This window comes from Simochromis diagramma, unplaced genomic scaffold (assembly GCF_900408965.1).
Source record: "Simochromis diagramma unplaced genomic scaffold, fSimDia1.1 OVJJ01000618.1, whole genome shotgun sequence".
NCBI classification, from domain to species: Eukaryota; Metazoa; Chordata; class Actinopteri; order Cichliformes; family Cichlidae; genus Simochromis; species Simochromis diagramma.
In genome coordinates, this window is record NW_024387423.1 from 9,572,024 (window position 1) to 9,598,679 (window position 26,656).

Consider the following 26,656-nt stretch of genomic DNA (forward strand, 5'->3'; position numbering starts at 1 on the left):
AACCAAGCATACTTTTTAAAGAATGTAGAAGTGTTAGATAATGTTTCCTAGAAACACTTTCTATACAAGTTCATTCATAAATGTTTTAGACAACCTTATCTTGACAACCTTTCACTGAATTTATTTGGAGGTGTTTTCATGGTTGTGCATATGAAGTTTCTAAACTGCATGATTAATGCAGGAATCCCTCACACAGAAGAAAAAGACAGAATAGAAAGATTTGCGTACAGCAGAATTTGATACTGGACATAATAATAGAAAACATCTCAACAATACTGAGAGACGTTGCACCTGTGTGAAACTGTAAAGTAGGTGTAACACTGTGTATGCTGTTTCAGATAGTATCTGTACTGTATGTGCGCTGCCTCCGTGCTGCAGAACATTTAAGCAAAAATATTTCACGACACTTCAAAAAAAGCTAGAGTAGCTGTATCATGTGGATGTAGTGTATCACAAACAGGCTCAAAGCCAGAACAACCAAACGTGATCAAACGTCAGGCCAAGGTGGAACTGATTCCTATCTTCTGTAACTTCTACAACACTGTCTAATAGAGACACATGAATGAAATGCAGTGTCATTAAAAACACTAATGATTTTTTTTCATATTCTTCATTTAAAAAATTTAATATATTTACATCTGAATAAACTTTTAGGCATCGCGCTGACTGATTGATGCAGAATTCCCGTTGGACTGTTCCATCACGACCCAGGTGATCAGTCTCTCGATAGCTTTCCTCTGGTTCCTGCTCTCTGCTGACACTCCTAGCTCTAGCCACGTTCTCCATTCCATCTCTTTAAACAATTCTTATAAATAGTTTAACCATGTGCATTTAGTTCAGTATTACCTGTTGCCTGTGTCCTTGTCTTTTGGGAAAATACTTTACACAAGTAATGGCTCAAAAAGGATTCCTTTTTTTTTACTGTGCTGCAATTGATTACTGGATTATTTGTGCCATTAATTAGTGTCAACTAATTTTTATTCAGTCTCCACATAGGATATGCTTGTGAAGATGGAATATGGGGGAGAGCAGAAGTGCGTTGAAGTTCCACAAAGGATGAATGAAGGACATGCCTATTGTATTGAAGAAATAAGTGATGAGAATGCTGTTATTTGCATTTACCAGCTCACCTATGTCAGACCTTTTGATAAACAAAATTCTAATGAAAGTGAGAACATGTACACTGTTACATCTTTCAGAAAATGTTTTGAAATTGTGGTGCACAGTTCAGAATAAATGTTTTTTCAAAACCATTGCATCTTTTAGTAAATGTTTATTTCCAAAGAAATTTCTAGAAGTTCAGAACAGTAAAATTCCCGCTTTTTAGAATTAATTAGAAGAAAACTCTTACGTAGTTAAACTAAAATACTCTTTTGAGAGTTAATATATAAACTCTTAACACCAAGTGTTAAATGATCAACTCCAGACAGATTTTGGTGTTTAACACTAAATCAGAGTTAACGTACCAACTCTCCAAAAAGAGTTAAATTAACACTCTCTGGTGTGGACCCATACAGACACTTTAATAGTGTTGAAATCAAATCCGACAGTGTTAATTTGGACATGCTGGATTTGGAATCTACACAGTCACATCCATTCAATTTTAAATTCAATTCAATTTTTTTATAGAGTGCCAAATCACAGTAACAGTCACCTCAAGGTGCTTTATATTGTAAGGTATACTTACAAAGAAAAACCCAACAATCAAATGACCCCCTATGAGCAAGCACTTTGGCGACAGTGGGAAGGAAAAACTCCCTTTTAACAGGAAGAAACCTCCAGCAGAACCAGGCTCAGGGAGGGGCGGCCATCTGCTGCGACCGGTTGGGGAGGGGGAAGGAAAACAGGATAAAGACATTCTGTGGAAGAGAGCCAGAGGTTAACAACAAGTACAATTCAGTGCAGAGAGGTCTATTAACACATAGTGGGTGAAGAAGAAACACCCAGTGCATCATGGGAATCCCCCAGCAGCCTACGCCTAATGTTGGACATACACTGTGCGATTTTTGGCCCATTTTGAGCCGATTTTTCAGTCGTGCGACCGTTTTGGGGATCGACCCGAGTTTGGCCTTAATCGTGTGTCGTGCATTGTATACATGGGGTAACGAGAAGTGATTAACACCTCACGACCAGCTCCCGATCATCAGTCGTTTGGTCGTAAGAAAATCAAACCTGTTTGAAATCCTGTCGGCCGTTGTGAGGGTGTCAACGCAGCGTCTCTCACTGCGCACCGCGCAAACACAGAGATGAAAGCGAAAAGACAGAACAGCACGGCAGTGCAGCGTGTGATCCGGACACAAGCGATGGAGGCACAACTTGTAGAACTGCCAAGCTCATCCGAGCCTTTTCAATGTGGCCTCACAAAATTATCGCGACCACAACAACCGTGAAAATAGTGTAAAATTTTGTGTTATAACCTGAGGGCCCGGTGGCGCCAGTGTCCGGCAGCCTCGCCTCTGTCAGTGCGCCCCAGGGTGGCTGTGGCTACAATGTAGCTTGCCATCACCAGTGTGTGAATGTGTGTGTGAATGGGTGGATGACTGGATATGTAAAGCGCTTTGGGGTCCTTAGGGACTAGTAAAGCGCTATATAAATACAGGCCATTTACCATTTTACCATAACCTTCATGCTATGGACACACAGTGTGAGCACTCAGGTTGCACAGAGCACCGGGCCGTATAGTATGAGACCCTGCATCGTGACCTACGAACTTCTAACCCCTACGAGTCAATCGGACAGTTTGAACAGGAGCTGAATAACACGACTGAAAAAATTGCACAGTGTATGCCCAACTTATGGCAGCAAAACCAAGGGAGGATTCAGGGTCACCTGAGTAGGCCATCAGCCTACTAAAAGGATACAGAAAAAATCCCGTTGAAATAGTGTTAGTTGTCATCACTGTGCTGGTGGACTCATTTGAACACCTTCGAAATTTGCAAACGCGCAAGTATTCCTCTTCTTCCTCCAAATCCTCTCGGGACCTTTTACTCGAGCCTCCGGTTTCATGGTTGTCAGGCTCTTCATGGGCATCTTCAAAGAGTTCATCACTACTGCTCTCAGAGTGATCATACACAGTTGAGCTGGTCCCTGAATTAGAGTTTGCGAACCTGGATTTTTTGCTATTAGGCTCTTCTTCATCTCCATCTTCCTTTCTGGACCTTTTCGTGGATCCAACAGACAGCGGTACCTCATCAGCAATATTACAAGATGAGGACAGCCCTCGCTATCAGTGTCACAGGCAGAGATGAAGTCAGAGTCATCATCAGAAAACTCCTCGCTCCATCTGATTCTTTTGTTTGCCTCCACATCTTCCACATCCATCTCTCTAGACCTCTATCCTGGATACACCTGGCTGAGGATCCTCTTCCTGGACGTACGGGTGAACATCCTCACAGTCTTCAAATGCCTCATCAGAATCGTCATTTTCAATGCCGACAACAACAACAGCATTATGATCATCATGCAGTTCATTGTTGTCAACATTGGCATTATTGTCTCTCACATTAATATTGTGATTGTTGACATTGTTGACATTGCCGTCATTGACATTGTGAAAGTCAATATAGAAGACATCATATCGATCCTCTAATTCATCTAGTAGCTCAGTCAGCCTCCAAAAAGGATATCATAGAGACTAACATAAAGTCTTTCCAGTAAACCCCAGAATCCACCAACAGGTTCAGTAAGCTGGCTCCTGATCTCCTCTTGGAAACATTTCTGGGTTAACCTGTCGGCCTGCAAGATCATTTTATCTTTTAATTAGCATTCATAAATATCTGCTGAAAATCAGTTTTTCATCAATTTTACGACTGAGTACATGTGCTTACCATTACGGTTATTTTGTGATCCATCTCCGCTTCCATCCATTTTGACTACAAGGAACAGAAAACAACAATGATCACTAAACAACTCAGAATGTTCAGCGAATTTGCTTTTTTGTGATAACTTTAGGCTACGTCCACACGTACACGGGCATTTTTGTAAACGGAAATTTTCCTTTTTCGTTTAGAAAAAATCCCGTCCACATGTGCAGTTTTGAAAAAATATCTCCTTCCACATGTAAACCCTAAAAACAAAGTCAGGAACATGCCAAATCCTAACAGTGTAGAAATGTTGGCCAATCAGAAGTCTAGAAGCCTGGGAGGAAAACCTCACAAAACCTTACATACTTCTGAAAGGTTTTTGTCTTTTTCTGGAAAGGCAGCTAATGTTGTGTTACTTTCAAGTGCCTTCATCATTTCAAATGTTAATAACTAAAGACAGCATTTTGGCTGGTATAGACTCACAACTTTGGAATGGACAAAATGCATATAGCATACATGAATGTAAATTTTTTAAATTACATTTATTGCAAACCGACGTCAGGATTTGTGTTGTGAGAGCGTCTGTGTTGAATGATGCTCACTCTGATGCCTCTGTCTTTCTAAATGGAGGGACAGTAACTGCGTGTGTTTATGTAAGCATGTAAAAACTGCAGATACTAAGATTAACAGCAGAGCTTCTGTCACTCTAAGATATGATTAAGAACATTTTCTAATTTATGTATAATTTGTCAAATATTACAACAGCTGACAAATAGTTAAGTCTTCATTTGTTTTCCTGAATAATAGATCCACATCATCCTCTCTATGATGTAAAATATAGTCTAGACTTGCACAATGTAAAGTACATAAATACTGTCCTGGCAGGCAGGAAAATCAGGCTTTATATTTAAGTAAATGATCTTAAGTCTATAACCAAATGAAATTTGAGCTTACTTTAGTTCTTGGTAAGTTACAGAGCAGTTAATCCTCAGGGAAATGTAGAAATTTCACTAAATAGTCGTCTTCCTTCATACGGTTGCAGTGTCTCTTCAGTTTTGTTTTCATATGCTGATGTTTTCATTCAAAACATGTTTAAATGCTGTGATGTCATTCTAGCATCATAGACTGCAGAATGTACATAGATTCTTTTTACATCAAGTTGTATGCACAGATTTTGATATCTTTTATATGGAGACAAAAAATACTAAGACAGAAGTGAATCTTAAAAACTAAAGCAGTCAATGTGTGTTTTTTTTTTTATTCTAATAGTTACTGTAAAGTTCTACTCTAAGAGATTCATCTTGGCCTTTATGCAGGATTAAAGCTCAATAATGAGGACACACACAAAATATAATACATTTCTTTATGATTGTTAGGCAAAAACAAAGAGAACCCAAAGCTATCAGAACATATATCCACAGTCTTATTCTTGCTCTGCTCCCTAATTTTTCCCTGGAGGCATCACTATGGCAACAAAACAACATGCATTAAATGACGTTCCAAACAACAACAACCAAACTGTTTTCAGTGCTTAATATTTAACATGTCTTCATTATAAACTGTATTTGTGCAAATCAGTGATGTTGATGTGCACAAGCTGGGATTCAGACTTCGGAGGGTTAATCCAAAAATTAGGTTTACATTGTTGTTCATGACAGTGTAGATTTCTGACGTTTTGTGTACTTTAAGCATTTAACAATTTGATTATTTTCTAACAAAAAACAGTGTGAAACTCAAGCTACACTTGTGTTTGTAAATGAACTGCCCCATGTCGTGTAGCTTTCTGGATTTTATACTTATTGGGCTACATGTTTATTTATTACACAGGCTATACAGTACATAACATCAAAACTCACATGTTTTATCTAACTAAAGTGTTTAATTATGTGGGCTACAGACAATAATCAAGTTATGGACTCTATTTATATGAAAAATGTATATATTTACTGCATTTGAATCATTTTAACCATATGTAACCAACTGCGTATGTGTTTGAAATAAAAATAGAATATTTTGGAGAGTCTCCCCTCAAAGTCAGAACACTTTGGTGTTTGGTTAAATTGTGATTTTGAATCAGTTACAGGGGTTACTGTGATCATGAATGCTTTTCTCTCTATGTGTTAACACTGTCCAGGATATACCCTGCCTGTAGCCCTATGGCAGCTTTGATGGATGAATTGATGGATGGACGGTGCATAGCAGTCAGTTTTACAAATGTAACAAAGGAAAATACGACATTTAAAATGACAACAAAAATCCACATTATATCTAAATGACCATAAAGTTTATTGTGATAAACTGTGTAATACAAGCATGTAGTTGATGCAGTAACTGAGGACACAATGTTACTAAAACAGTATAATCTCACACATTGTCTGTGACATACAGTTTGTTAATACTGAGTGGTTGTTGGAGCAGGAATCCTCAGAACCTGCAGCAAACTCCACAGATACCGGGGGTGCAGCAGCCACAGCAAAAAGCGACACTTGATGCCACGCTTGTGTCTGCTGTTATACAGCGTCTGTGGGAAACACAAGAGACATGAGCACAGAGTTCATCTGCAGCAGCATCACTGCTCTTTATTTTCACCTGCTCTAACAAACACTTTCATTTAGCTGAAGTAATTTGGCCACCTTCACTCAGTTAGTGTTACTTACCTTCCATGAGTCCACTGATGCTTCCTCATGTGCTGCTGCTGGATAGTCCATGCTCATTGGCTCCTCCAGCTCCTGCTCCTGTTAATGAATTGAGTGCAGTAGAAACCACATTGTAGCACTGAAACAAACATTTGCAGCTTGTAAGATAATACACTGGTTAAAGTCAAGTTCTTACTTCAGTGACTGGGACAGCAGAGCTCTGCTGGACACAAATGAATGTGAGCACGACGGCCACTGCAACTGCAACACTGAACGTCTTCATCTTAGGAGGCTTTGAGAGGCTCAACTTGGACTCTTTCTCCTGGTCCGGATGATTGTTGTGAGCTGAGTCCTTCTGTCTGATGGTTAATGTGTGCAGAAGTGCTGATATTTATACTGATTTGGGCCCCTGCTGCCTCGTCACTCACAGCTCTACCTAACTCTACCTGATTTCAGGAACATTGCAAAACTCCGTATTTTCCTGTGCTATGAAATTCTGGGAATGGGAAATTCCTGAGGAACGAGAAAATATGTACTTTTCTCAGTCGGCATGAACTTTGACCTTCGGATGTTTAACTATATGGGTTTTCCCTGTCCTATTGATGCAAGCCTGTTCCTGACAGTAGCTGCTGTACTCTAAGTGACGAGGCAGCAGTGGAGCAAATGAGTATAAATACCAGCACCTTTTCCCTCAGTCAACCATCACAAAGGAGCTGACAAGAGTCAACGAGAGAGTCAAAGGATCTGACCACCTTAAACCACTCAAACCTCCTGAAGATGAAGACGTTCAGTGTTGCAGTTGCAGTGGCCGTTGCACTCATGTGTATTTGCATTCAGCAGAGCTCTGCCACATTTGCTGAGGTTACAGACTGTGTTAAATTCATGTAATGTGCTTCTTCTGCATGAATTTGTTGTGAAGATGCTAAGATCTGTTTTCTTTCTCTACAGATAAGAGAACTGCAAGAGCTACAAGAGGCTGTGAGCAATGACAGTCCAGCTGCTGAACATCAGGAGGTATCAGCTGACTCATGGGTGGTGAGTTTAATTCAATAAATGAATGAAGACAGTAATTGTGAGATCTCTCAAATGCAGGAAGATGTTTAAAATAGTCTGTGCACTCACAGTTTTACATAAAATCAGAAACAATGAAGTGACTTGCAGCTGAAGATAAACTCTCTGCTCTTCCCCTTATTCACACAGATGCCATACCACAGACAGAAGCGTGGCATTAAGTGTCGCTTTTGCTGCGGCTGCTGCAATGCTGGTGTCTGTGGATTGTGCTGCAGATTCTGAGAATATCTACCTGCGATTCTCACATCAACCACTAAATATTGACTCTTATACATGAAATTATTTGACTGCTTAGCATTTGTTAAAGTCTGACAGTGTTTCTTCATCTGGTCATCCTGCTGTAACAGTGAACAGTGTACCAAGCATTTGGAACAACAGTATGTTATTATATTAAAAAGTTCAGAGTCACTATACTACAACATGTGCTGTCTGTTTCTGTTTCTGTCTGACAAGAATTAAACATTAATGGAAACCAGTGACATGAAGCTCCTGATGTACAGTTTTTGTGCTGATGTCAGTTAAGAGTTGTTGCCTCATACTCTTGCCCATGTCGTATGTGGTACAACCTGTTAATAGAGCCAAGCCATTGATAGCAAAAGTAAAGTGAGCATATTTTCCCATATTTGTAATTATAAGTAGGGAGCATCTCATCATCATTCAATTTTACCACTAATTATGACAAAAATGCAGTAATGTACAATAGCTTTGAGCTGATGGACTGGTTCATTGGTTATTTGAAAGTTAAACCAAGCATACTTTTTTTAAAGAATGTAGAAGTGTTAGATAATGTTTCCTAGAAACACTTTCTATACAAGTTCATTGATAAATGTTTTAGACAACCTTATCTTGACAACCTTTCACTGAATTTATTTGGAGGTGTTTTCACGGTGTGCATATGAAGTTTCTAAACTGCATGATTAATGCAGGAATCCCTCACACAGAAGAAAAAGACAGAATAGAAAGATTTGCGTACAGCAGAAATTTGATACTGGACATAATAATAGAAAACATCTCAACAATACTGAGAGACGTTGCACTGTGGTGAAACTGTAAAGTAGGTGTAACACTGTGTAATGCTGTTTCAGATAATATCTGTACTGTATGTGCGCTGCCTCCGTGCTGCAGAACATTTAAGCAAAAATATTTCACGACACTTCAAAAAAAGCTAGAGTAGCTGTATCATGTGGATGTAGTGTATCACAAACAGGCTCAAAGCCAGAACAACCAAACGTGATCAAACGTCAGGCCAAGGTGGAACTGATTCCTATCTTCTGTAACTTCTACAACACTTTCCAATAGAGACAGATGAATGAAATGCAGTGTCATTAAAAACACTAATGATTTTTTTCATATTCTTCATTTTAAAAATTTAATATATTTACATCTGAATAAACTTTTAGGCATCACGCTGACTGATTGATGCAGAATTCCCGTTGGACTGTTCCCATCACGACCCAGGTGATCAGTCTCTCGATAGCTTTTCCTCTGGTTCCTGCTCTCTGCTGACACTCCTAGCTCTAGCCACGTTCTCCATTCCATCTCTTTAAACAAATTCTTATAAATAGTTTAACCATGTGCATTTAGTTCAGTATTACCTGCTGCCTGTGTCCTTGTCTTTTGGGAAAATACTTTACACAAGTAATGGCTCAAAAAGGATTCCTTTTTTTTACTGTGCTGCAATTGATTACTGGATTATTTGTGCCATTAATTAGTGTCAACTAATTTTTATTCAGTCTCCACATAGGATATGCTTGTGAAGATGGAATATGGGGGAGAGCAGAAGTGCGTTGAAGTTCCACAAAGGGATGAATGAAGGACATGCATATTGTATTGAAGAAATAAGTGATGAGAATGCTGTTATTTGCATTTACCAGCTCACCTATGTCAGACCTTTTGATAAACAAAATTCTAATGAAAGTGAGAACATGTACACTGTTACATCTTTCAGAAAATGTTTTGAAATTGTGGTGCACAGTTCAGAATAAATGTTTTTCAAAAACCATTGCATCTTTTTAGTAAATGTTTATTTCCAAAAGAAATTTCTAGAAGTTCAGAACAGTAAAATTCCCGCTTTTTAGAATTAATTAGAAGAAAACTCTTACGTAGTTAAACTAAAATACTCTTTTGAGAGTTAATATATAAACTCTTAACACCAAGTGTTAAATGATCAACTCCAGACAGATTTGGTGTTTAACACTAAATCAGAGTTAACGTACCAACTCTCCAAAAAGAGTTAAATTAACACTCTCTGGTGTGGACCCATACAGACACTTTAATAGTGTTGAAATCAAATCCGACAGTGTTAATTTGGACATGCTGGATTTGGAATCTACACAGTCACATCCATTCAATTTTAAATTCAATTCAATTTTTTTATAGAGTGCCAAATCACAGTAACAGTCACCTCAAGGTGCTTTATATTGTAAGGTATACTTACAAAGAAAAACCCAACAATCAAATGACCCCCTATGAGCAAGCACTTTGGCGACAGTGGGAAGGAAAAACTCCCTTTTAACAGGAAGAAACCTCCAGCAGAACCAGGCTCAGGGAGGGGCGGCCATCTGCTGCGACCGGTTGGGGAGGGGGAAGGAAAACAGGATAAAGACATTCTGTGGAAGAGAGCCAGAGGTTAACAACAAGTACAATTCAGTGCAGAGAGGTCTATTAACACATAGTGGGTGAAGAAGAAACACCCAGTGCATCATGGGAATCCCCCAGCAGCCTACGCCTAATGTTGGACATACACTGTGCGATTTTTGGCCCATTTTGAGCCGATTTTTCAGTCGTGCGACCGTTTTGGGGATCGACCCGAGTTTGGCCTTAATCGTGTGTCGTGCATCGTATACATGGGGTAACGAGAAGTGATTAACACCTCACGACCAGCTCCCGATCATCAGTCGTTTGGTCGTAAGAAAATCAAACCTGTTTGAAATCCTGTCGGCCGTTGTGAGGGTGTCAACGCAGCGTCTCTCACTGCGCACGCGCAAACACAGAGATGAAAGCGAAAAGACAGAACAGCACGGCAGTGCAGCGTGTGATCCGGACACAAGCGATGGAGGCACAACTTGTAGAACTGCCAAGCTCATCCGAGCCTTTTCAATGTGGCCTCACAAAATTATCGCGACCACAACAACCGTGAAAATAGTGTAAAATTTTGTGTTATAACCTGAGGGCCCGGTGGCGCCAGTGTCCGGCAGCCTCGCCTCTGTCAGTGCGCCCCAGGGTGGCTGTGGCTACAATGTAGCTTGCCATCACCAGTGTGTGAATGTGTGTGTGAATGGGTGGATGACTGGATATGTAAAGCGCTTTGGGGTCCTTAGGGACTAGTAAAGCACTATATAAATACAGGCCATTTACCATTTTACCATAACCTTCATGCTATGGACACACAGTGTGAGCACTCAGGTTGCACAGAGCATCGGGCCGTATAGTATGAGACCCTGCATTGTGACCTACGAACTTCTAACCCCTATGAGTCAATCGGACAGTTTGAACAGGAGCTGAATAACACGACTGAAAAAATTGCACAGTGTATGCCCAACTTATGGCAGCAAAACCAAGGGAGGATTCAGGGTCACCTGAGTAGGCCATCAGCCTACTAAAAGGATACAGAAAAATCCCGTTGAAATAGTGTTAGTTGTCATCACAGGTGCTGGTGGACTCATTTGAACACCTCCGAAATTTGCAAACGCGCAAGTATTCCTCTTCTTCCTCCAAATCATCTCGGGACCTTTTACTCGAGCCTCCGGTTTCATGGTTGTCAGGCTCTTCATGGGCATCTTCAAAGAGTTCATCACTACTGCTCTCAGAGTGATCATACACAGTTGAGCTGGTCCCTGAATCAGAGTTTGCGAGCCTGGATTTTTTGCTATTAGGCTCTTCTTCATCTCCATCTTCCTTTCTGGACCTTTTCGTGGATCCAACAGACAGCGGTACCTCATCAGCAATATTACCAAGATGAGGACAGCCCTCGCTATCAGTGTCACAGGCAGAGATGAAGTCAGAGTCATCATCAGAAAACTCCTCGCTCCATCTGATTCTTTTGTTTGCCTCCACATCTTCTACATCCATCTCTCTAGACCTCTTCCTGGATACACCTGGCTGAGGATCCTCTTCTGGGACGTACGGGTGAACATCCTCACAGTCTTCAAATGCCTCATCAGAATCGTCATTTTCAATGCCGACAACAACAACAGCATTATGATCATCATGCAGTTCATTGTTGTCAACATTGGCATTATTGTCTCTCACATTAATATTGTGATTGTTGACATTGTTGACATTGCCGTCATTGACATTGTGAAAGTCAATATAGAAGACATCATATCGATCCTCTAATTCATCTAGTAGCTCAGTCAGCCTCCAAAAAAGGATATCATAGAGACTAACATAAAGTCTTTCCAGTAAACCCCAGAATCCACCAACAGGTTCATAAGCTGGCTCCTGATCTCCTCTTGGAAACATTTCTGGGTTAACCTGTCGGCCTGCAAGATCATTTTATCTTTTAATTAGCATTCATAAATATCTGCTGAAAATCAGTTTTTCATCAATTTTACGACTGAGTACATGTGCTTACCATTACGGTTATTTTGTGATCCATCTCCGCTTCCATCCATTTTGACTACAAGGAACAGAAAACAACAATGATCACTAAACAACTCAGAATGTTCAGCGAATTTGCTTTTTTGTGATAACTTTAGGCTACGTCCACACGTACACGGGCATTTTTGTAAACGGAAATTTTCCTTTTTCGTTTAGAAAAAATCCCGTCCACATGTGCAGTTTTGAAAAAATATCTCCTTCCACATGTAAACCCTAAAAACAAAGTCAGGAACATGCCAAATCCTAACAGTGTAGAAATGTTGGCCAATCAGAAGTCTAGAAGCCTGGGAGGAAAACCTCACAAAACCTTACATACTTCTGAAAGGTTTTTGTCTTTTTCTGGAAAGGCAGCTAATGTTGTGTTACTTTCAAGTGCCTTCATCATTTCAAATGTTAATAACTAAAGACAGCATTTTGGCTGGTATAGACTCACAACTTTGGAATGGACAAAATGCATATAACATGCATGAATGTAAATTTTTTAAATTACATTTATTGCAAACCGACGTCAGGATTTGTGTTGTGAGAGCGTCTGTGTTGAATGATGCTCACTCTGATGCCTCTGTCTTTCTAAATGGAGGGACAGTAACTGCGTGTGTTTATGTAAGCATGTAAAAACTGCAGATACTAAGATTAACAGCAGAGCTTCTGTCACTCTAAGATATGATTAAGAACATTTTCTAATTTATGTATAATTTGTCAAATATTACAACAGCTGACAAATAGTTAAGTCTTCATTTGTTTTCCTGAATAATAGATCCACATCATCCTCTCTATGATGTAAAATATAGTCTAGACTTGCACAATGTAAAGTACATAAATACTGTCCTGGCAGGCAGGAAAATCAGGCTTTATATTTAAGTAAATGATCTTAAGTCTATAACCAAATGAAATTTGAGCTTACTTTAGTTCTTGGTAAGTTACAGAGCAGTTAATCCTCAGGGAAATGTAGAAATTTCACTAAATAGTCGTCTTCCTTCATACGGTTGCAGTGTCTCTTCAGTTTTGTTTTCATATGCTGATGTTTTCATTCAAAACATGTTTAAATGCTGTGATGCCATTCTAGCATCATAGACTGCGGAATGTACATAGATTCTTTTTACATCAAGTTGTATGCACAGATTTTGATATCTTTTATATGGAGACAAAAAATACTTAAGACATACTTAAAAACTAAAGCAGTCAATGTGTGTGGTTTTTTTTTATTCTAATAGTTACTGTAAAGTTCTACTCTAAGAGATTCATCTTGGCCTTTATGCAGGATTAAAGCTCAATAATGAGGACACACACAAAATATAATACATTTCTTTATGATTGTTAGGCAAAAACAAAGAGAACCCAAAGCTATCAGAACATATATCCACAGTCTTATTCTTGCTCTGCTCCCTAATTTTTCCCTGGAGGCATCACTATGGCAACAAAACAACATGCATTAAATGACGTTCCAAACAACAACAACCAAACTGTTTTCAGTGCTTAATATTTAACATGTCTTCATTATAAACTGTATTTGTGCAAATCAGTGATGTTGATGTGCACAAGCTGGGATTCAGACTTCGGAGGGTTAATCCAAAAATTTAGTTTACATTGTTGTTCATGACAGTGTAGATTTCTGACGTTTTGTGTACTTTAAGCATTTAACAATTTGATTATTTTCTAACAAAAAACAGTGTGAAACTCAAGCTACACTTGTCTTTGTAAATGAACTGCCCCATGTCGTGTAGCTTTCTGGATTTTATACTTATTGGGCTACATGTTTATTTATTACACAGGCTATACAGTACATAACATCAAAACTCACATGTTTTATCTAACTAAAGTGTTTAATTATGTGGGCTACAGACAATAATCAAGTTATGGACTCTATTTATATGAAAAATGTATATATTTACTGCATTTGAATCATTTTAACCATATGTAACCAACTGCGTATGTGTTTGAAATAAAAATAGAATATTTTAGAGAGTCTCCCCTCAAAGTCAGAACACTTTGGTGTTTGGTTAAATTGTGATTTTGAATCAGTTACAGGGGTTACTGTGATCATGAATGCTTTTCTCTCTATGTGTTAACACCAGTGTTGGGTAAGTTACTTTAAATTAGTAACTTAGTTACATTACTAGTTACTTCCATCAAAAGTAACTCAGTTACTTCAAGTTACTCGTTACTTTCAAAGTAACTAGTTACTAGGGAAAGTAACTTTGGTTTTACTCAGACTTCTCTTGTTAATGTGTTGCTAACTGGATACCCAGCAAGACTGCCAGTCTTCTAGCTTGCTTACTTGCCACAAGTGCACTGTGCCACCTACCAAAGGAAAAAATAATGTGCATATTTCCACGATAGAAATCCCACGCCTGGACCGTTGTTGACCGCCGCCATGATTCTAGCCTACGTCACAGCGTCATGTGCGCTTTTTACATCCAACACAAAAACTGCAGTCGTGGTGCTTTGATTGTACTCAGAACTCAGAAATTCTGCCTTCTGAATAGGAAGATGTAGGTAACACCAGACTGAAGATGAGCTGCATACAGGGCTGGACTGGGAGATAAAAATCAGCCCGGGCATTTTGACTTGAGACCGGCCCACCATTATAGCAAAAATCATAAAGCCTTTGAATGAAAACAAACACTGTTGTGACAGTGATGTTCACTGTCTTGATGGTATATATGTATCAATCAATCAATCGTTTGTTGTAAGACTCAGATAATTATTTATTAAAAGCTAGACATTTGAAATGAGAATAAGAAAGTATTTCCTTGTGCCCCCCTTTCCCTTTTAATGCCCTACCTGGCCCCCTGGCAACACTTTGCTAGATCCGCCCCTGCACAGTTACCAGCTGTCAGCTACTTAGAAAAGGATCCTGGTGTTATTTGTCTCTCAGAAACAGTTCATAACTTCAACTCATTCATGTCATCTAAAGGGAAAACCTGTTTCTCCATCACCTGTTCAGCTCTGATGATCCAGTAAGGACATCTCCTGGTTTCATCTTCATGTTTCCCTCTCACCAGATAACCAAACGATATCATGACCAGCAGCTTACAGATGTGGCTCCAGCAAACATCAGCTGATACTAGAAATTAATATTAAATAAATTCTAACAACAGCTGACCAAACGTGCTGCTGTTGTTTAACGCGACATCCGCTGGTTTCCTCTTTCTGGCGCAAAGTGGGCGATAAATAAACAAGAGGGAAAAGCCGATCAGCTGATCATTGATCAGTTTCATGATTGAAGTAGCAGCAGGAGAGGGGGAGGGGAGAGAATGAGAGGCAGCTGTGCAGCAAAGAATAACTCCAGCTTTGTGTCTTTTTCATTGTAGCTGAAGTCCGGGACAAACTGTTCCTTTTCACCTCAATACGAATTGCGTAATAATTTCCTCTGAATACGAGACGATTCCGTTTTTTAGAGAACGGTTGGCAACTCTAATAATTAACCTATGAACAAAGTAAAGTTCAACATCATTAACATCATAGCACCCACCCAGCTGTATAGAAACCCCGTCATGCTAGCTAGCACGCAGTACGAAAAAGTCAGCATAACGAAAATAAACTCCACCTAAACTTGGTTTATATCTGACCCAGATAGACTGCAGGTCATAACGTCTTACCTGAAGTTCAGTTCACCTGACACTCGGACTAGCGGCCGCTTCGGGTCTCTCCTCCTCCTGCCTCCCCTTTCCCTCCTCCACCTGCTGGCCTCCACCACTTGCTAATGTTACTGAATCTGTGGAAGCTCCGCGATAGCCACCACACGAAGTAACGAGTAACGACCCTATCTAAATCCCAGTAACGAGTAACGCGTTCCTGATTTTGGCATAATAACTAGTTACCGTGCTCGTTACCACAATAATAACGTAGTTACTGTAACGCGTTACTTAATAACGCATTAGTCCCAACACTGGTTAACACTGTCCGGGATATACCCTGCCTGTAGCCCTATGGCAGCTTTGATGGATGAATTGATGGATGGACGGTGCATAGCAGTCAGTTTTACAAATGTAACAAAGGAAAATACGACATTTAAAATGACAACAAAAATCCACATTATATCTAAATGACCATAAAGTTTATTGTGATAAACTGTGTAATACAAGCATGTAGTTGATGCAGTAACTGAGGACACAATGTGACTAAAACAGTAAAATCTCACACATTGTCTGTGACATACAGTTTGTTAATACTGAGTGGTTGTTGGAGCAGGAATCCTCAGAACCTGCAGCAAACTCCACAGATACCGGGGGTGCAGCAGCCACAGCAAAAGCGACACTTGATGCCACGCTTGTGTCTGCTGTTATACAGCGTCTGTGGGAAACACAAGAGACATGAGCACAGAGTTCATCTGCAGCAGCATCACTGCTCTTTATTTTCACCTGCTCTAACAAACACTTTCATTTAGCTGAAGTAATTTGGCCACATTCACTCAGTTAGTGTTACTTACCTTCCATGAGTCCACTGATGCTTCCTCATGTGCTGCTGCTGGATAGTCCATGCTCATTGGCTCCTCCAGCTCCTGCTCCTGTTAATGAATTGAGTGCAGTAGAAACCACATTGTAGCACTGAAACAAACATTTGCAGCTTGTAAGCTAATACACTTGGTTAAAGTCAAGTTCTTACTTCAGTGACTGGGACAGCAGAGCTCTGCTGGACACAAATGAATGTGAGCACGACGGCCACTGCAACTGCAACACTGAACGTCTTCATCTTAGGAGGCTTTGAGAGGCTCAACTTGGACTCTTTCTCCTGGTCCGGATGATTGTTGTGAGCTGAGTCCTTCTGTCTGATGGTTAATGTGTGCAGAAGTGCTGATATTTATACTGATTTGGGCCCCTGCTGCCTCGTCACTCACAGCTCTACCTAACTCTACACAGTAAAAAATGGAGTGTCAATATTTCAGAGTAAACCTATTTTAACCTAGATAGAGTATTTACAACTCTATGAGGAGTAAACCAGCTCTAACATCAGAGTTAAAAGTCATTGTAAAGTTTGTTAGTCACGCAGTGAAGACTTCACTCCACACAGTGTTGATTATTACCAGTCCGCAGGCGTGTGTGGCCTCAGAGCTCTAATGCGCAGGGAATTTTCTCCGAAGAGCTGCCACAGTCAGGTAAGTGAAGTTAACATTCCCATACTGGTAACATTGTTTAAAAGGTATTTTTAAACTAAGTAGCTCTTTATAGTTTCACTGATGTCGAGTGAGGACATGTTAGCAGCATTTACCCATAGGTTTAATGGCATTCCAGTAGCTACATGCTAGCAGTTGCTAAAAGTTAAGATGTTCGTTATCTTATCACTGCGTTAATATGAACCTAAAACATTTTAACTATGTATTTCTTCTAAATGCTGTCTAAATAATATCATTGTCACATGTCAAATCGCACAGTTTGAACAACTAAATTACCGTTTATCAGTAAACTAATAATCGCTAATTAGCTTACATAAGCGAACATACTTTCAGAAAAAGTGGGTAACATTACCATAAAGTTAACTTTACTGGTTTATATTATTTTAAGCAAATGCCAAAGGCATACACTACTTTAGAGTTTTGCTCATTATTTAGTAAGAAATATGTATTTTGTGTAAATTAACTGATAGCAATGTTAATGACATGTTAAGTAATATTAAGTAATGTTCCTATTTTATAGAAAGGTTTAAGAGTACGCAAAAACCAAATCTCTGAGAGATGCAACCAGAAGATGGATGAGAAACACACTAGAGGCTGAGATGACAGAATAACATGGGTAAGAATCAAAAATGTAAGATATAAAGAAACATTTTAAACATTGTATTATTTTTAATTGTGATGTTTAATGCCAATTATTGAATTTATACATTAGGACATCTCCCCCTAAAAGCGTAAGAGTGATGTATGCGCAGGGCATTGTTGCTCTGTCTCCATATCTGGAAGACCCATATTTACAACATGGATATGTAAGTAAAGGGAACTTTTCGACATTAAATACATAATTGCCCTCAGAAATGTTGATAACATAGTCCTTCTTCGTTTATTTAATTACATAGAAACATTACTACGATCCAGAGAGCAGTTCAGGATACATTGCATGGCGGTTGAAGACCATTCAAAGAAAAGCTGTGGAGGAAAGAAGCGTCTCAGTTTGCAAATCTCCCAAAAGTAAGTTCACTTATCATTTAAATGATACTGATGTAATTTGTAGGCAGGATTCAATCAAACACCTCTCTATGTTCTGTATTTTTGCATTACAGATAGAACAAGATTTCCGACTCCTGTTTTGTGAGGTCACTGGGAGCAAATTCTTGGAGAGGTGGCTCACCAATCTCAAAGCAAAGGTTGTAAAGGAAAGTCATGGACTTGTCCCCACCTCAGAGCTCTTAGAGTTAATGTGCAATGCTGAGTCAGGTACTGAAGTTGAGAATGGCATGATTGTGACTGTTTTTATTTGCCATTGTTGGTTATATAGGTAATTCTGTCAATTCAATGTATTTTTGGAATAATTCTTTGTTTATTCGTCTGTAGGCTGGGACAGTGACTTGTCTACTATCTTGCTGCTGCTACATCTGCTACCACCATCTGCACAAGGGCGAAAGAGACCAGGAAAGATGTCTGCATCTCAAGCTGTCAATAACCTCATCAAATTCCCAAAGGTATGTTGTTTAAAATATACTTTCCATCACCTCTATTTTCATGGACAGTGAGTTGAGCTAATCTACTGTCAGAGGATAGTCACTTAATACTGTTGTTTAATGTGTTGTTGTAGGCTGGAACCAGTGTACAGCAGCATCTAGGCAACATCACCCGAAGCAGTCAGCCCTACCATCTTACTCAGGGATCCACAAGAAGCAGCATTCACACCTTCATTGTGATTGAGAAGCATGCACTTCCATGTAAAGCGAGAGGTTCAGTAGGAGCCCTTGATGAACTCTTTAGGGCCCATTATGTCTTTGGTACATCATACAGTTCATCCCTGACCAACTTTGTTACTTTTCTGCAACTACGACATTGGGGAAATGTCATATTGCTTTCTCTAGTGAGCATCATAGAACTGTGAATTGTAAAGGTTTGTTACGTTAATTAAATGACACTGAATTGAGAAACATAATAAATGCTGTTACTTTAACCTGTATATTTGTTGTTATTTCCATAATGCAGGATAGATCACAGTTATTTAGTAATATAGCATCATAAGATGAATATGAAAAAATCACACTACAGAGAAATAAAAATGATATATTATTACACATCAGAGTGTTATTATTAAACTAAACTTGGAGTAAAAATAGCTCTATAAAGTGTAATCAAATTACTCTGAACAGTGTGAATAACCCTCAGTGTTAAATATTTTTACACATTTTGTTGTTAATTTTTACACTAAATTGAGTACAATTAACACTGAAAAGTTAACACTGGCCATAGAGTAAATTTAACTCTAATTTTGAGTGGGACCAAATGTTATCTGAAGCAGAGTTAAAATCAACTCTGTAAGTGTAAAATTGACACTTGGTTTTTTACTGTGTACCTGATTTCAGGAACATTGCAAAACTCCATATTTTCCTGTGCTATGAAATTCTGGGAATGGGAAATTCCTGAGGAACGAGAAAATCTGTACTTTTCTCAGTCGGCATGAACTTTGACCTTCGGATGTTTAACTATATGGGTTTTCCCTGTCCTATTGATGCAAGCCTGTTCCCGACAGTAGCTGCTGTACTCTAAGTGACGAGGCAGCAGTGGAGCAAATGAGTATAAATACCAGCACCTTTTCCCTCAGTCAACCATCACAAAGGAGCTGACAAGAGTCAACAAGAGAGTCAAAGGATCTGACCACCTTAAACCACTCAAACCTCCTGAAGATGAAGACGTTCAGTGTTGCAGTTGCAGTGGCCGTTGCACTCATGTGTATTTGCATTCAGCAGAGCTCTGCCACATTTGCTGAGGTTACAGACTGTGTTAAATTCATGTAATGTGCTTCTTCTGCATGAATTTGTTGTGAAGATGCTAAGATCTGTTTTCTTTCTCTACAGGTACGAGAACTGCAAGAGCTACAAGAGGCTGTGAGCAATGACAGTCCAGCTGCTGAACATCAGGAGGTATCAGCTGACTCATGGGTGGTGAGTTTAATTCAATAAATGAATGAAGACAGTAATTGTGAGATCTCTCAAATGCAGGAAGATGTTTAAAATAGTCTGTGCACTCACAGCTTTACATAAAATTAGAAACAATGAAGTGACTTGCAGCTGAAGATAAACTCTCTGCTCTTCTCCTCTTTCACACAGATGCCATACCACAGACAGAAGCGTGGCATTAAGTGTCGCTTTTGCTGCGGCTGCTGCAATGCTGGTGTCTGTGGATTGTGCTGCAGATTCTGAGAATATCTACCTGCGATTCTCACATCAACCACTAACTATAGACTGTTATACATGAAATGATTTGACTGCTTAGCATTTGTTAAAGTCTGACAGTGTTTCTTCATCTGGTCATCCTGCTGTAACAGTGAACAGTGTACCAAGCATTTGGAACAACAGTATGTTATTATATTAAAAAGTTCAGAGTCACTATACTACAACATGTGCTGTCTGTTTCTGTTTCTGTCTGACAAGAATTAAACATTAATGGAAACCAGTGACATGAAGCTCCTGATGTACAGTTTTTGTGCTGATGTCAGTTAAGAGTTGTTGCCTCATACTCTTGCCCATGTCGTATGTGGTACAACCTGTTAATAGAGCCAAGCCATTGATAGCAAAAGTAAAGTGAGCATATTTTCCCATATTTGTAATTATAAGTAGGGAGCATCTCATCATCATTCAATTTTACCACTAATTATGACAAAAATGCAGTAATGTACAATAGCTTTGAGCTGATGGACTGGTTCATTGGTTATTTGAAAGTTAAACCAAGCATACTTTTTTTAAAGAATGTAGAAGTGTTAGATAATGTTTCCTAGAAACACTTTCTATACAAGTTCATTCATAAATGTTTTAGACAACCTTATCTTGACAACCTTTCACTGAATTTATTTGGAGGTGTTTCACGGTGTGCATATGAAGTTTCTAAGCTGCATGATTAATGCAGGAATCCCTCACACAGAAGAAAAAGACAGAATAGAAAGATTTGCGTACAGCAGAAATTTGATACTGGACATAATAATAGAAAACATCTCAACAATACTGAGAGACGTTGCACTGTGGTGAAACTGTAAAGTAGGTGTAACACTGTGTAATGCTGTTTCAGATAATATCTGTACTGTATGTGCGCTGCCTCCGTGCTGCAGAACATTTAAACAAAAATATTTCACGACACTTCAAAAAAAGCTAGAGTAGCTGTATCATGTGGATGTAGCGTATCACAAACAGGCTCAAAGCCAGAACAACCAAACGTGATCAAACGTCAGGCCAAGGTGGAACTGATTCCTATCTTCTGTAACTTCTACAACACTGTCCAATAGAGACACATGAATGAAATGCAGTGTCATTAAAAACACTAATGATTTTTTTCATATTCTTCATTTTAAAAATTTAATATATTTACATCTGAATAAACTTTTAGGCATCACGCTGACTGATTGATGCAGAATTCCCGTTGGACTGTTCCCATCACGACCCAGGTGATCAGTCTCTCGATAGCTTTTCCTCTGGTTCCTGCTCTCTGCTGACACTCCTAGCTCTAGCCACGTTCTCCATTCCATCTCTTTAAACAAATTCTTATAAATAGTTTAACCATGTGCATTTAGTTCAGTATTACCTGTTGCCTGTGTCCTTGTCTTTTGGGAAAACACTTTACACAAGTAATGGCTCAAAAAGGATTCCTTTTTTTTACTGTGCTGCAATTGATTACTGGATTATTTGTGCCATTAATTAGTGTCAACTAATTTTTATTCAGTCTCCACATAGGATATGCTTGTGAAGATGGAATATGGGGGAGAGCAGAAGTGCGTTGAAGTTCCACAAAGTGATGAATGAAGGACATGCATATTGTATTGAAGAAATAAGTGATGAGAATGCTGTTATTTGCATTTACCAGCTCACCTATGTCAGACCTTTTGATAAACAAAATTCTAATGAAAGTGAGAACATGTACACTGTTACATCTTTCAGAAAATGTTTTGAAATTGTGGTGCACAGTTCAGAATAAATGTTTTTCAAAAACCATTGCATCTTTTTAGTAAATGTTTATTTCCAAAAGAAATTTCTAGAAGTTCAGAACAGTAAAATTCCCGCTTTTTAGAATTAATTAGAAGAAAACTCTTACGTAGTTAAACTAAAATACTCTTTTGAGAGTTAATATATAAACTCTTAACACCAAGTGTTAAATGATCAACTCCAGACAGATTTGGTGTTTAACACTAAATCAGAGTTAACGTACCAACTCTCCAAAAAGAGTTAAATTAACACTCTCTGGTGTGGACCCATACAGACACTTTAATAGTGTTGAAATCAAATCCGACAGTGTTAATTTGGACATGCTGGATTTGGAATCTACACAGTCACATCCATTCAATTTTAAATTCAATTCAATTTTTTTATAGAGTGCCAAATCACAGTAACAGTCACCTCAAGGTGCTTTATATTGTAAGGTATACTTACAAAGAAAAACCCAACAATCAAATGACCCCCTATGAGCAAGCACTTTGGCGACAGTGGGAAGGAAAAACTCCCTTTTAACAGGAAGAAACCTCCAGCAGAACCAGGCTCAGGGAGGGGCGGCCATCTGCTGCGACCGGTTGGGGAGGGGGAAGGAAAACAGGATAAAGACATTCTGTGGAAGAGAGCCAGAGGTTAACAACAAGTACAATTCAGTGCAGAGAGGTCTATTAACACATAGTGGGTGAAGAAGAAACACCCAGTGCATCATGGGAATCCCCCAGCAGCCTACGCCTAATGCTGGACATACACTGTGCGATTTTTGGCCCATTTTGAGCCGATTTTTCAGTCGTGCGACCGTTTTGGGGATCGACCCGAGTTTGGCCTTAATCGTGTGTCGTGCATCGTATACATGGGGTAACGAGAAGTGATTAACACCTCACGACCAGCTCCCGATCATCAGTCGTTTGGTCGTAAGAAAATCAAACCTGTTTGAAATCCTGTCGGCCGTTGTGAGGGTGTCAACGCAGCGTCTCTCACTGCGCACGCGCAAACACAGAGATGAAAGCGAAAAGACAGAACAGCACGGCAGTGCAGCGTGTGATCCGGACACAAGCGATGGAGGCACAACTTGTAGAACTGCCAAGCTCATCCGAGCCTTTTCAATGTGGCCTCACAAAATTATCGCGACCACAACAACCGTGAAAATAGTGTAAAATTTTGTGTTATAACCTGAGGGCCCGGTGGCGCCAGTGTCCGGCAGCCTCGCCTCTGTCAGTGCGCCCCAGGGTGGCTGTGGCTACAATGTAGCTTGCCATCACCAGTGTGTGAATGTGTGTGTGAATGGGTGGATGACTGGATATGTAAAGCGCTTTGGGGTCCTTAGGGACTAGTAAAGCGCTATATAAATACAGGCCATTTACCATTTTACCATAACCTTCATGCTATGGACACACAGTGTGAGCACTCAGGTTGCACAGAGCACCGGGCCGTATAGTATGAGACCCTGCATCGTGACCTACGAACTTCTAACCCCTACGAGTCAATCGGACAGTTTGAACAGGAGCTGAATAACACGACTGAAAAAATTGCACAGTGTATGCCCAACTTATGGCAGCAAAACCAAGGGAGGATTCAGGGTCACCTGAGTAGGCCATCAGCCTACTAAAAGGATACAGAAAAATCCCGTTGAAATAGTGTTAGTTGTCATCACTGGTGCTGGTGGACTCATTTGAACACCTTCGAAATTTGCAAACGCGCAAGTATTCCTCTTCTTCCTCCAAATCCTCTCGGGACCTTTTACTCGAGCCTCTGGTTTCATGGTTGTCAGGCTCTTCATGGGCATCTTCAAAGAGTTCATCACTACTGCTCTCAGAGTGATCATACACAGTTGAGCTGGTCCCTGAATTAGAGTTTGCGAACCTGGATTTTTTGCTATTAGGCTCTTCTTCATCTCCATCTTCCTTTCTGGACCTTTTCGTGGATCCAACAGACAGCGGTACCTCATCAGCAATATTACCAAGATGAGGACAGCCCTCGCTATCAGTGTCACAGGCAGAGATGAAGTCAGAGTCATCATCAGAAAACTCCTCGCTCCATCTGATTCTTTTGTTTGCCTCCACATCTTCCACATCCATCTCTCTAGACCTCTTCCTGGATACACCTGGCTGAGGATCCTCTTCTGGGACGTACGGGTGAACATCCTCACAGTCTTCAAATGCCTCATCAGAATCGTCATTTTCAATGCCGACAACAACAACAGCATTATGATCATCATGCAGTTCATTGTTGTCAACATTGGCATTATTGTCTCTCACATTAATATTGTGATTGTTGACATTGTTGACATTGCCGTCATTGACATTGTGAAAGTCAATATAGAAGACATCATATCGATCCTCTAATTCATCTAGTAGCTCAGTCAGCCTCCAAAAAAGGATATCATAGAGACTAACATAAAGTCTTTCCAGTAAACCCCAGAATCCACCAACAGGTTCATAAGCTGGCTCCTGATCTCCTCTTGGAAACATTTCTGGGTTAACCTGTCGGCCTGCAAGATCATTTTATCTTTTAATTAGCATTCATAAATATCTGCTGAAAATCAGTTTTTCATCAATTTTACGACTGAGTACATGTGCTTACCATTACGGTTATTTTGTGATCCATCTCCGCTTCCATCCATTTTGACTACAAGGAACAGAAAACAACAATGATCACTAAACAACTCAGAATGTTCAGCGAATTTGCTTTTTTGTGATAACTTTAGGCTACGTCCACACGTACACGGGCATTTTTGTAAACGGAAATTTTCCTTTTTCGTTTAGAAAAAATCCCGTCCACATGTGCAGTTTTGAAAAAATATCTCCTTCCACATGTAAACCCTAAAAACAAAGTCAGGAACATGCCAAATCCTAACAGTGTAGAAATGTTGGCCAATCAGAAGTCTAGAAGCCTGGGAGGAAAACCTCACAAAACCTTACATACTTCTGAAAGGTTTTTGTCTTTTTCTGGAAAGGCAGCTAATGTTGTGTTACTTTCAAGTGCCTTCATCATTTCAAATGTTAATAACTAAAGACAGCATTTTGGCTGGTATAGACTCACAACTTTGGAATGGACAAAATGCATATAACATGCATGAATGTAAATTTTTTAAATTACATTTATTGCAAACCGACGTCAGGATTTGTGTTGTGAGAGCGTCTGTGTTGAATGATGCTCACTCTGATGCCTCTGTCTTTCTAAATGGAGGGACAGTAACTGCGTGTGTTTATGTAAGCATGTAAAAACTGCAGATACTAAGATTAACAGCAGAGCTTCTGTCACTCTAAGATATGATTAAGAACATTTTCTAATTTATGTATAATTTGTCAAATATTACAACAGCTGACAAATAGTTAAGTCTTCATTTGTTTTCCTGAATAATAGATCCACATCATCCTCTCTATGATGTAAAATATAGTCTAGACTTGCACAATGTAAAGTACATAAATACTGTCCTGGCAGGCAGGAAAATCAGGCTTTATATTTAAGTAAATGATCTTAAGTCTATAACCAAATGAAATTTGAGCTTACTTTAGTTCTTGGTAAGTTACAGAGCAGTTAATCCTCAGGGAAATGTAGAAATTTCACTAAATAGTCGTCTTCCTTCATACGGTTGCAGTGTCTCTTCAGTTTTGTTTTCATATGCTGATGTTTTCATTCAAAACATGTTTAAATGCTGTGATGTCATTCTAGCATCATAGACTGCAGAATGTACATAGATTCTTTTTACATCAAGTTGTATGCACAGATTTTGATATCTTTTATATGGAGACAAAAAATACTTAAGACAGAAGTGAATCTTAAAAACTAAAGCAGTCAATGTGTGTTTTTTTTTTATTCTAATAGTTACTGTAAAGTTCTACTCTAAGAGATTCATCTTGGCCTTTATGCAGGATTAAAGCTCAATAATGAGGACACACACAAAATATAATACATTTCTTTATGATTGTTAGGCAAAAACAAAGAGAACCCAAAGCTATCAAAACATATATCCACAGTCTTATTCTTGCTCTGCTCCCTAATTTTTCCCTGGAGGCATCACTATGGCAACAAAACAACATGCATTAAATGACGTTCCAAACAACAACAACCAAACTGTTTTCAGTGCTTAATATTTAACATGTCTTCATTATAAACTGTATTTGTGCAAATCAGTGATGTTGATGTGCACAAGCTGGGATTCAGACTTCGGAGGGTTAATCCAAAAATTAGGTTTTATGGCAGCTTTATGGCAGCTTTATGGCAGCTTTGATGGATGAATTGATGGATGGACGGTGCATAGCAGTCCGTTTTACAAATGTAACAAAGGAAAATACGACATTTAAAATGACAACAAAAATCCACATTGTGATAAACTGTGTAATACAAGCATGTAGTTGATGCAGTAACTGAGGACACAATGTTACTAAAACAGTATAATCTCACACATTGTCTGTGACATACAGTTTGTTAATACTG

The 26,656-nt window shown here is 39.2% G+C and overlaps 6 protein-coding genes, 1 long non-coding RNA gene and 1 pseudogene across 14 annotated transcripts; 3 read left to right on the top strand and 5 right to left on the bottom strand.

The window, feature by feature from the left end:
- Positions 1-3,682: 3,682 nt before the first annotated feature.
- Positions 3,683-4,934, bottom strand: LOC120722002. Its single transcript, XR_005693313.1, has 3 exons — positions 4,758-4,934; positions 3,828-3,872; positions 3,683-3,735 (listed from the first exon to the last, which is right to left on the bottom strand). It is a non-coding gene; the product is annotated as an uncharacterized LOC120722002 (long non-coding RNA).
- A 1,130-nt stretch (positions 4,935-6,064) lies between these two features.
- Positions 6,065-6,822, bottom strand: LOC120721998 (annotated as a pseudogene).
- A 312-nt stretch (positions 6,823-7,134) lies between these two features.
- On the top strand, positions 7,135-8,261 carry LOC120721992 (hepcidin-like). The gene is made up of 3 exons (XM_040012687.1): positions 7,135-7,300; positions 7,388-7,474; positions 7,640-8,261. The coding sequence occupies exons 1-3, from the start codon at positions 7,217-7,219 to the stop codon at positions 7,730-7,732; spliced, it is 264 nt and encodes an 87-aa protein (XP_039868621.1). The 5' UTR covers positions 7,135-7,216; the 3' UTR covers positions 7,733-8,261.
- A 2,642-nt stretch (positions 8,262-10,903) lies between these two features.
- LOC120721980 lies at positions 10,904-15,763 on the bottom strand. Of its 3 annotated transcripts, none has more exons than XM_040012665.1 (3): positions 15,715-15,763; positions 12,087-12,131; positions 10,904-11,994 (listed from the first exon to the last, which is right to left on the bottom strand). In XM_040012665.1, the coding sequence occupies exons 2-3, from the start codon at positions 12,124-12,126 to the stop codon at positions 11,144-11,146; spliced, it is 891 nt and encodes a 296-aa protein (XP_039868599.1). In that variant the 5' UTR covers positions 12,127-12,131; positions 15,715-15,763; the 3' UTR covers positions 10,904-11,143. The 3 variants fall into 3 exon arrangements, with proteins under 3 accessions (XP_039868599.1, XP_039868600.1, XP_039868598.1); XM_040012666.1 differs by lacking the exon at positions 15,715-15,763 and adding an exon at positions 15,052-15,103; XM_040012664.1 differs by lacking the exon at positions 15,715-15,763 and adding an exon at positions 13,017-13,162.
- A 392-nt stretch (positions 15,764-16,155) lies between these two features.
- On the bottom strand, positions 16,156-16,899 carry LOC120721996 (hepcidin-like). The gene is made up of 3 exons (XM_040012691.1): positions 16,721-16,899; positions 16,545-16,622; positions 16,156-16,408 (listed from the first exon to the last, which is right to left on the bottom strand). Exons 1-3 carry the CDS (start codon positions 16,805-16,807, stop codon positions 16,313-16,315), a joined length of 261 nt encoding a protein of 86 aa, XP_039868625.1. The 5' UTR covers positions 16,808-16,899; the 3' UTR covers positions 16,156-16,312.
- A 70-nt stretch (positions 16,900-16,969) lies between these two features.
- LOC120721984 lies at positions 16,970-19,334 on the top strand. Of its 6 annotated transcripts, XM_040012674.1 has the most exons (6): positions 16,970-17,210; positions 17,749-17,844; positions 17,941-18,034; positions 18,125-18,482; positions 18,600-18,727; positions 18,841-19,334. In XM_040012674.1, exons 3-6 carry the CDS (start codon positions 17,969-17,971, stop codon positions 19,129-19,131), a joined length of 843 nt encoding a protein of 280 aa, XP_039868608.1. In that variant the 5' UTR covers positions 16,970-17,210; positions 17,749-17,844; positions 17,941-17,968; the 3' UTR covers positions 19,132-19,334. The 6 variants fall into 6 exon arrangements, 5 of the variants coding, with proteins under 5 accessions (XP_039868608.1, XP_039868607.1, XP_039868606.1 ...); XM_040012673.1 differs by having other exon boundaries at positions 17,749-18,034; XM_040012672.1 differs by having other exon boundaries at positions 16,970-18,034.
- A 505-nt stretch (positions 19,335-19,839) lies between these two features.
- Positions 19,840-20,981, top strand: LOC120721991 (hepcidin-like). Its single transcript, XM_040012685.1, has 3 exons — positions 19,840-20,014; positions 20,102-20,188; positions 20,354-20,981. Exons 1-3 carry the CDS (start codon positions 19,931-19,933, stop codon positions 20,444-20,446), a joined length of 264 nt encoding a protein of 87 aa, XP_039868619.1. The 5' UTR covers positions 19,840-19,930; the 3' UTR covers positions 20,447-20,981.
- A 2,602-nt stretch (positions 20,982-23,583) lies between these two features.
- Positions 23,584-25,936, bottom strand: LOC120721978 (uncharacterized protein DDB_G0286591-like). The gene is made up of 3 exons (XM_040012660.1): positions 25,730-25,936; positions 24,800-24,844; positions 23,584-24,707 (listed from the first exon to the last, which is right to left on the bottom strand). The coding sequence occupies exons 2-3, from the start codon at positions 24,837-24,839 to the stop codon at positions 23,857-23,859; spliced, it is 891 nt and encodes a 296-aa protein (XP_039868594.1). The 5' UTR covers positions 24,840-24,844; positions 25,730-25,936; the 3' UTR covers positions 23,584-23,856.
- Between the last annotated feature and the right edge of the window lie 720 nt (positions 25,937-26,656).

Excerpts from the sequence above, each read along its gene's own strand:
- LOC120721992 (XM_040012687.1), top strand. The coding sequence starts at position 7,217 with ATGAAGACGTTCAGTGTTGCAGTTGCAGTGGCCGTTGCACTCATGTGT. Across the intron at positions 7,301-7,387 it reads GCTCTGCCACATTTGCTGAG|ATAAGAGAACTGCAAGAGCT; the intron begins GTTACAGACTGT and ends CTTTCTCTACAG. Across the intron at positions 7,475-7,639 it reads TATCAGCTGACTCATGGGTG|ATGCCATACCACAGACAGAA; the intron begins GTGAGTTTAATT and ends TTATTCACACAG.
- LOC120721980 (XM_040012665.1), bottom strand. The coding sequence starts at position 12,126 with ATGGATGGAAGCGGAGATGGATCACAAAATAACCGTAATG. Across the intron at positions 11,995-12,086 it reads ATCACAAAATAACCGTAATG|GCCGACAGGTTAACCCAGAA; the intron begins GTAAGCACATGT and ends ATGATCTTGCAG.
- LOC120721996 (XM_040012691.1), bottom strand. The coding sequence starts at position 16,807 with ATGAAGACGTTCAGTGTTGCAGTTGCAGTGGCCGTCGTGCTCACATTC. Across the intron at positions 16,623-16,720 it reads CTGCTGTCCCAGTCACTGAA|GAGCAGGAGCTGGAGGAGCC; the intron begins GTAAGAACTTGA and ends ATTCATTAACAG. Across the intron at positions 16,409-16,544 it reads CATCAGTGGACTCATGGAAG|ACGCTGTATAACAGCAGACA; the intron begins GTAAGTAACACT and ends TGTTTCCCACAG.
- LOC120721984 (XM_040012672.1), top strand. The coding sequence starts at position 17,969 with ATGTATGCGCAGGGCATTGTTGCTCTGTCTCCATATCTGGAAGACCCA. Across the intron at positions 18,483-18,599 it reads AATGTGCAATGCTGAGTCAG|GCTGGGACAGTGACTTGTCT; the intron begins GTACTGAAGTTG and ends ATTCGTCTGTAG. Across the intron at positions 18,728-18,840 it reads ACCTCATCAAATTCCCAAAG|GCTGGAACCAGTGTACAGCA; the intron begins GTATGTTGTTTA and ends GTGTTGTTGTAG.
- LOC120721991 (XM_040012685.1), top strand. The coding sequence starts at position 19,931 with ATGAAGACGTTCAGTGTTGCAGTTGCAGTGGCCGTTGCACTCATGTGT. Across the intron at positions 20,015-20,101 it reads GCTCTGCCACATTTGCTGAG|GTACGAGAACTGCAAGAGCT; the intron begins GTTACAGACTGT and ends CTTTCTCTACAG. Across the intron at positions 20,189-20,353 it reads TATCAGCTGACTCATGGGTG|ATGCCATACCACAGACAGAA; the intron begins GTGAGTTTAATT and ends TCTTTCACACAG.
- LOC120721978 (XM_040012660.1), bottom strand. The coding sequence starts at position 24,839 with ATGGATGGAAGCGGAGATGGATCACAAAATAACCGTAATG. Across the intron at positions 24,708-24,799 it reads ATCACAAAATAACCGTAATG|GCCGACAGGTTAACCCAGAA; the intron begins GTAAGCACATGT and ends ATGATCTTGCAG.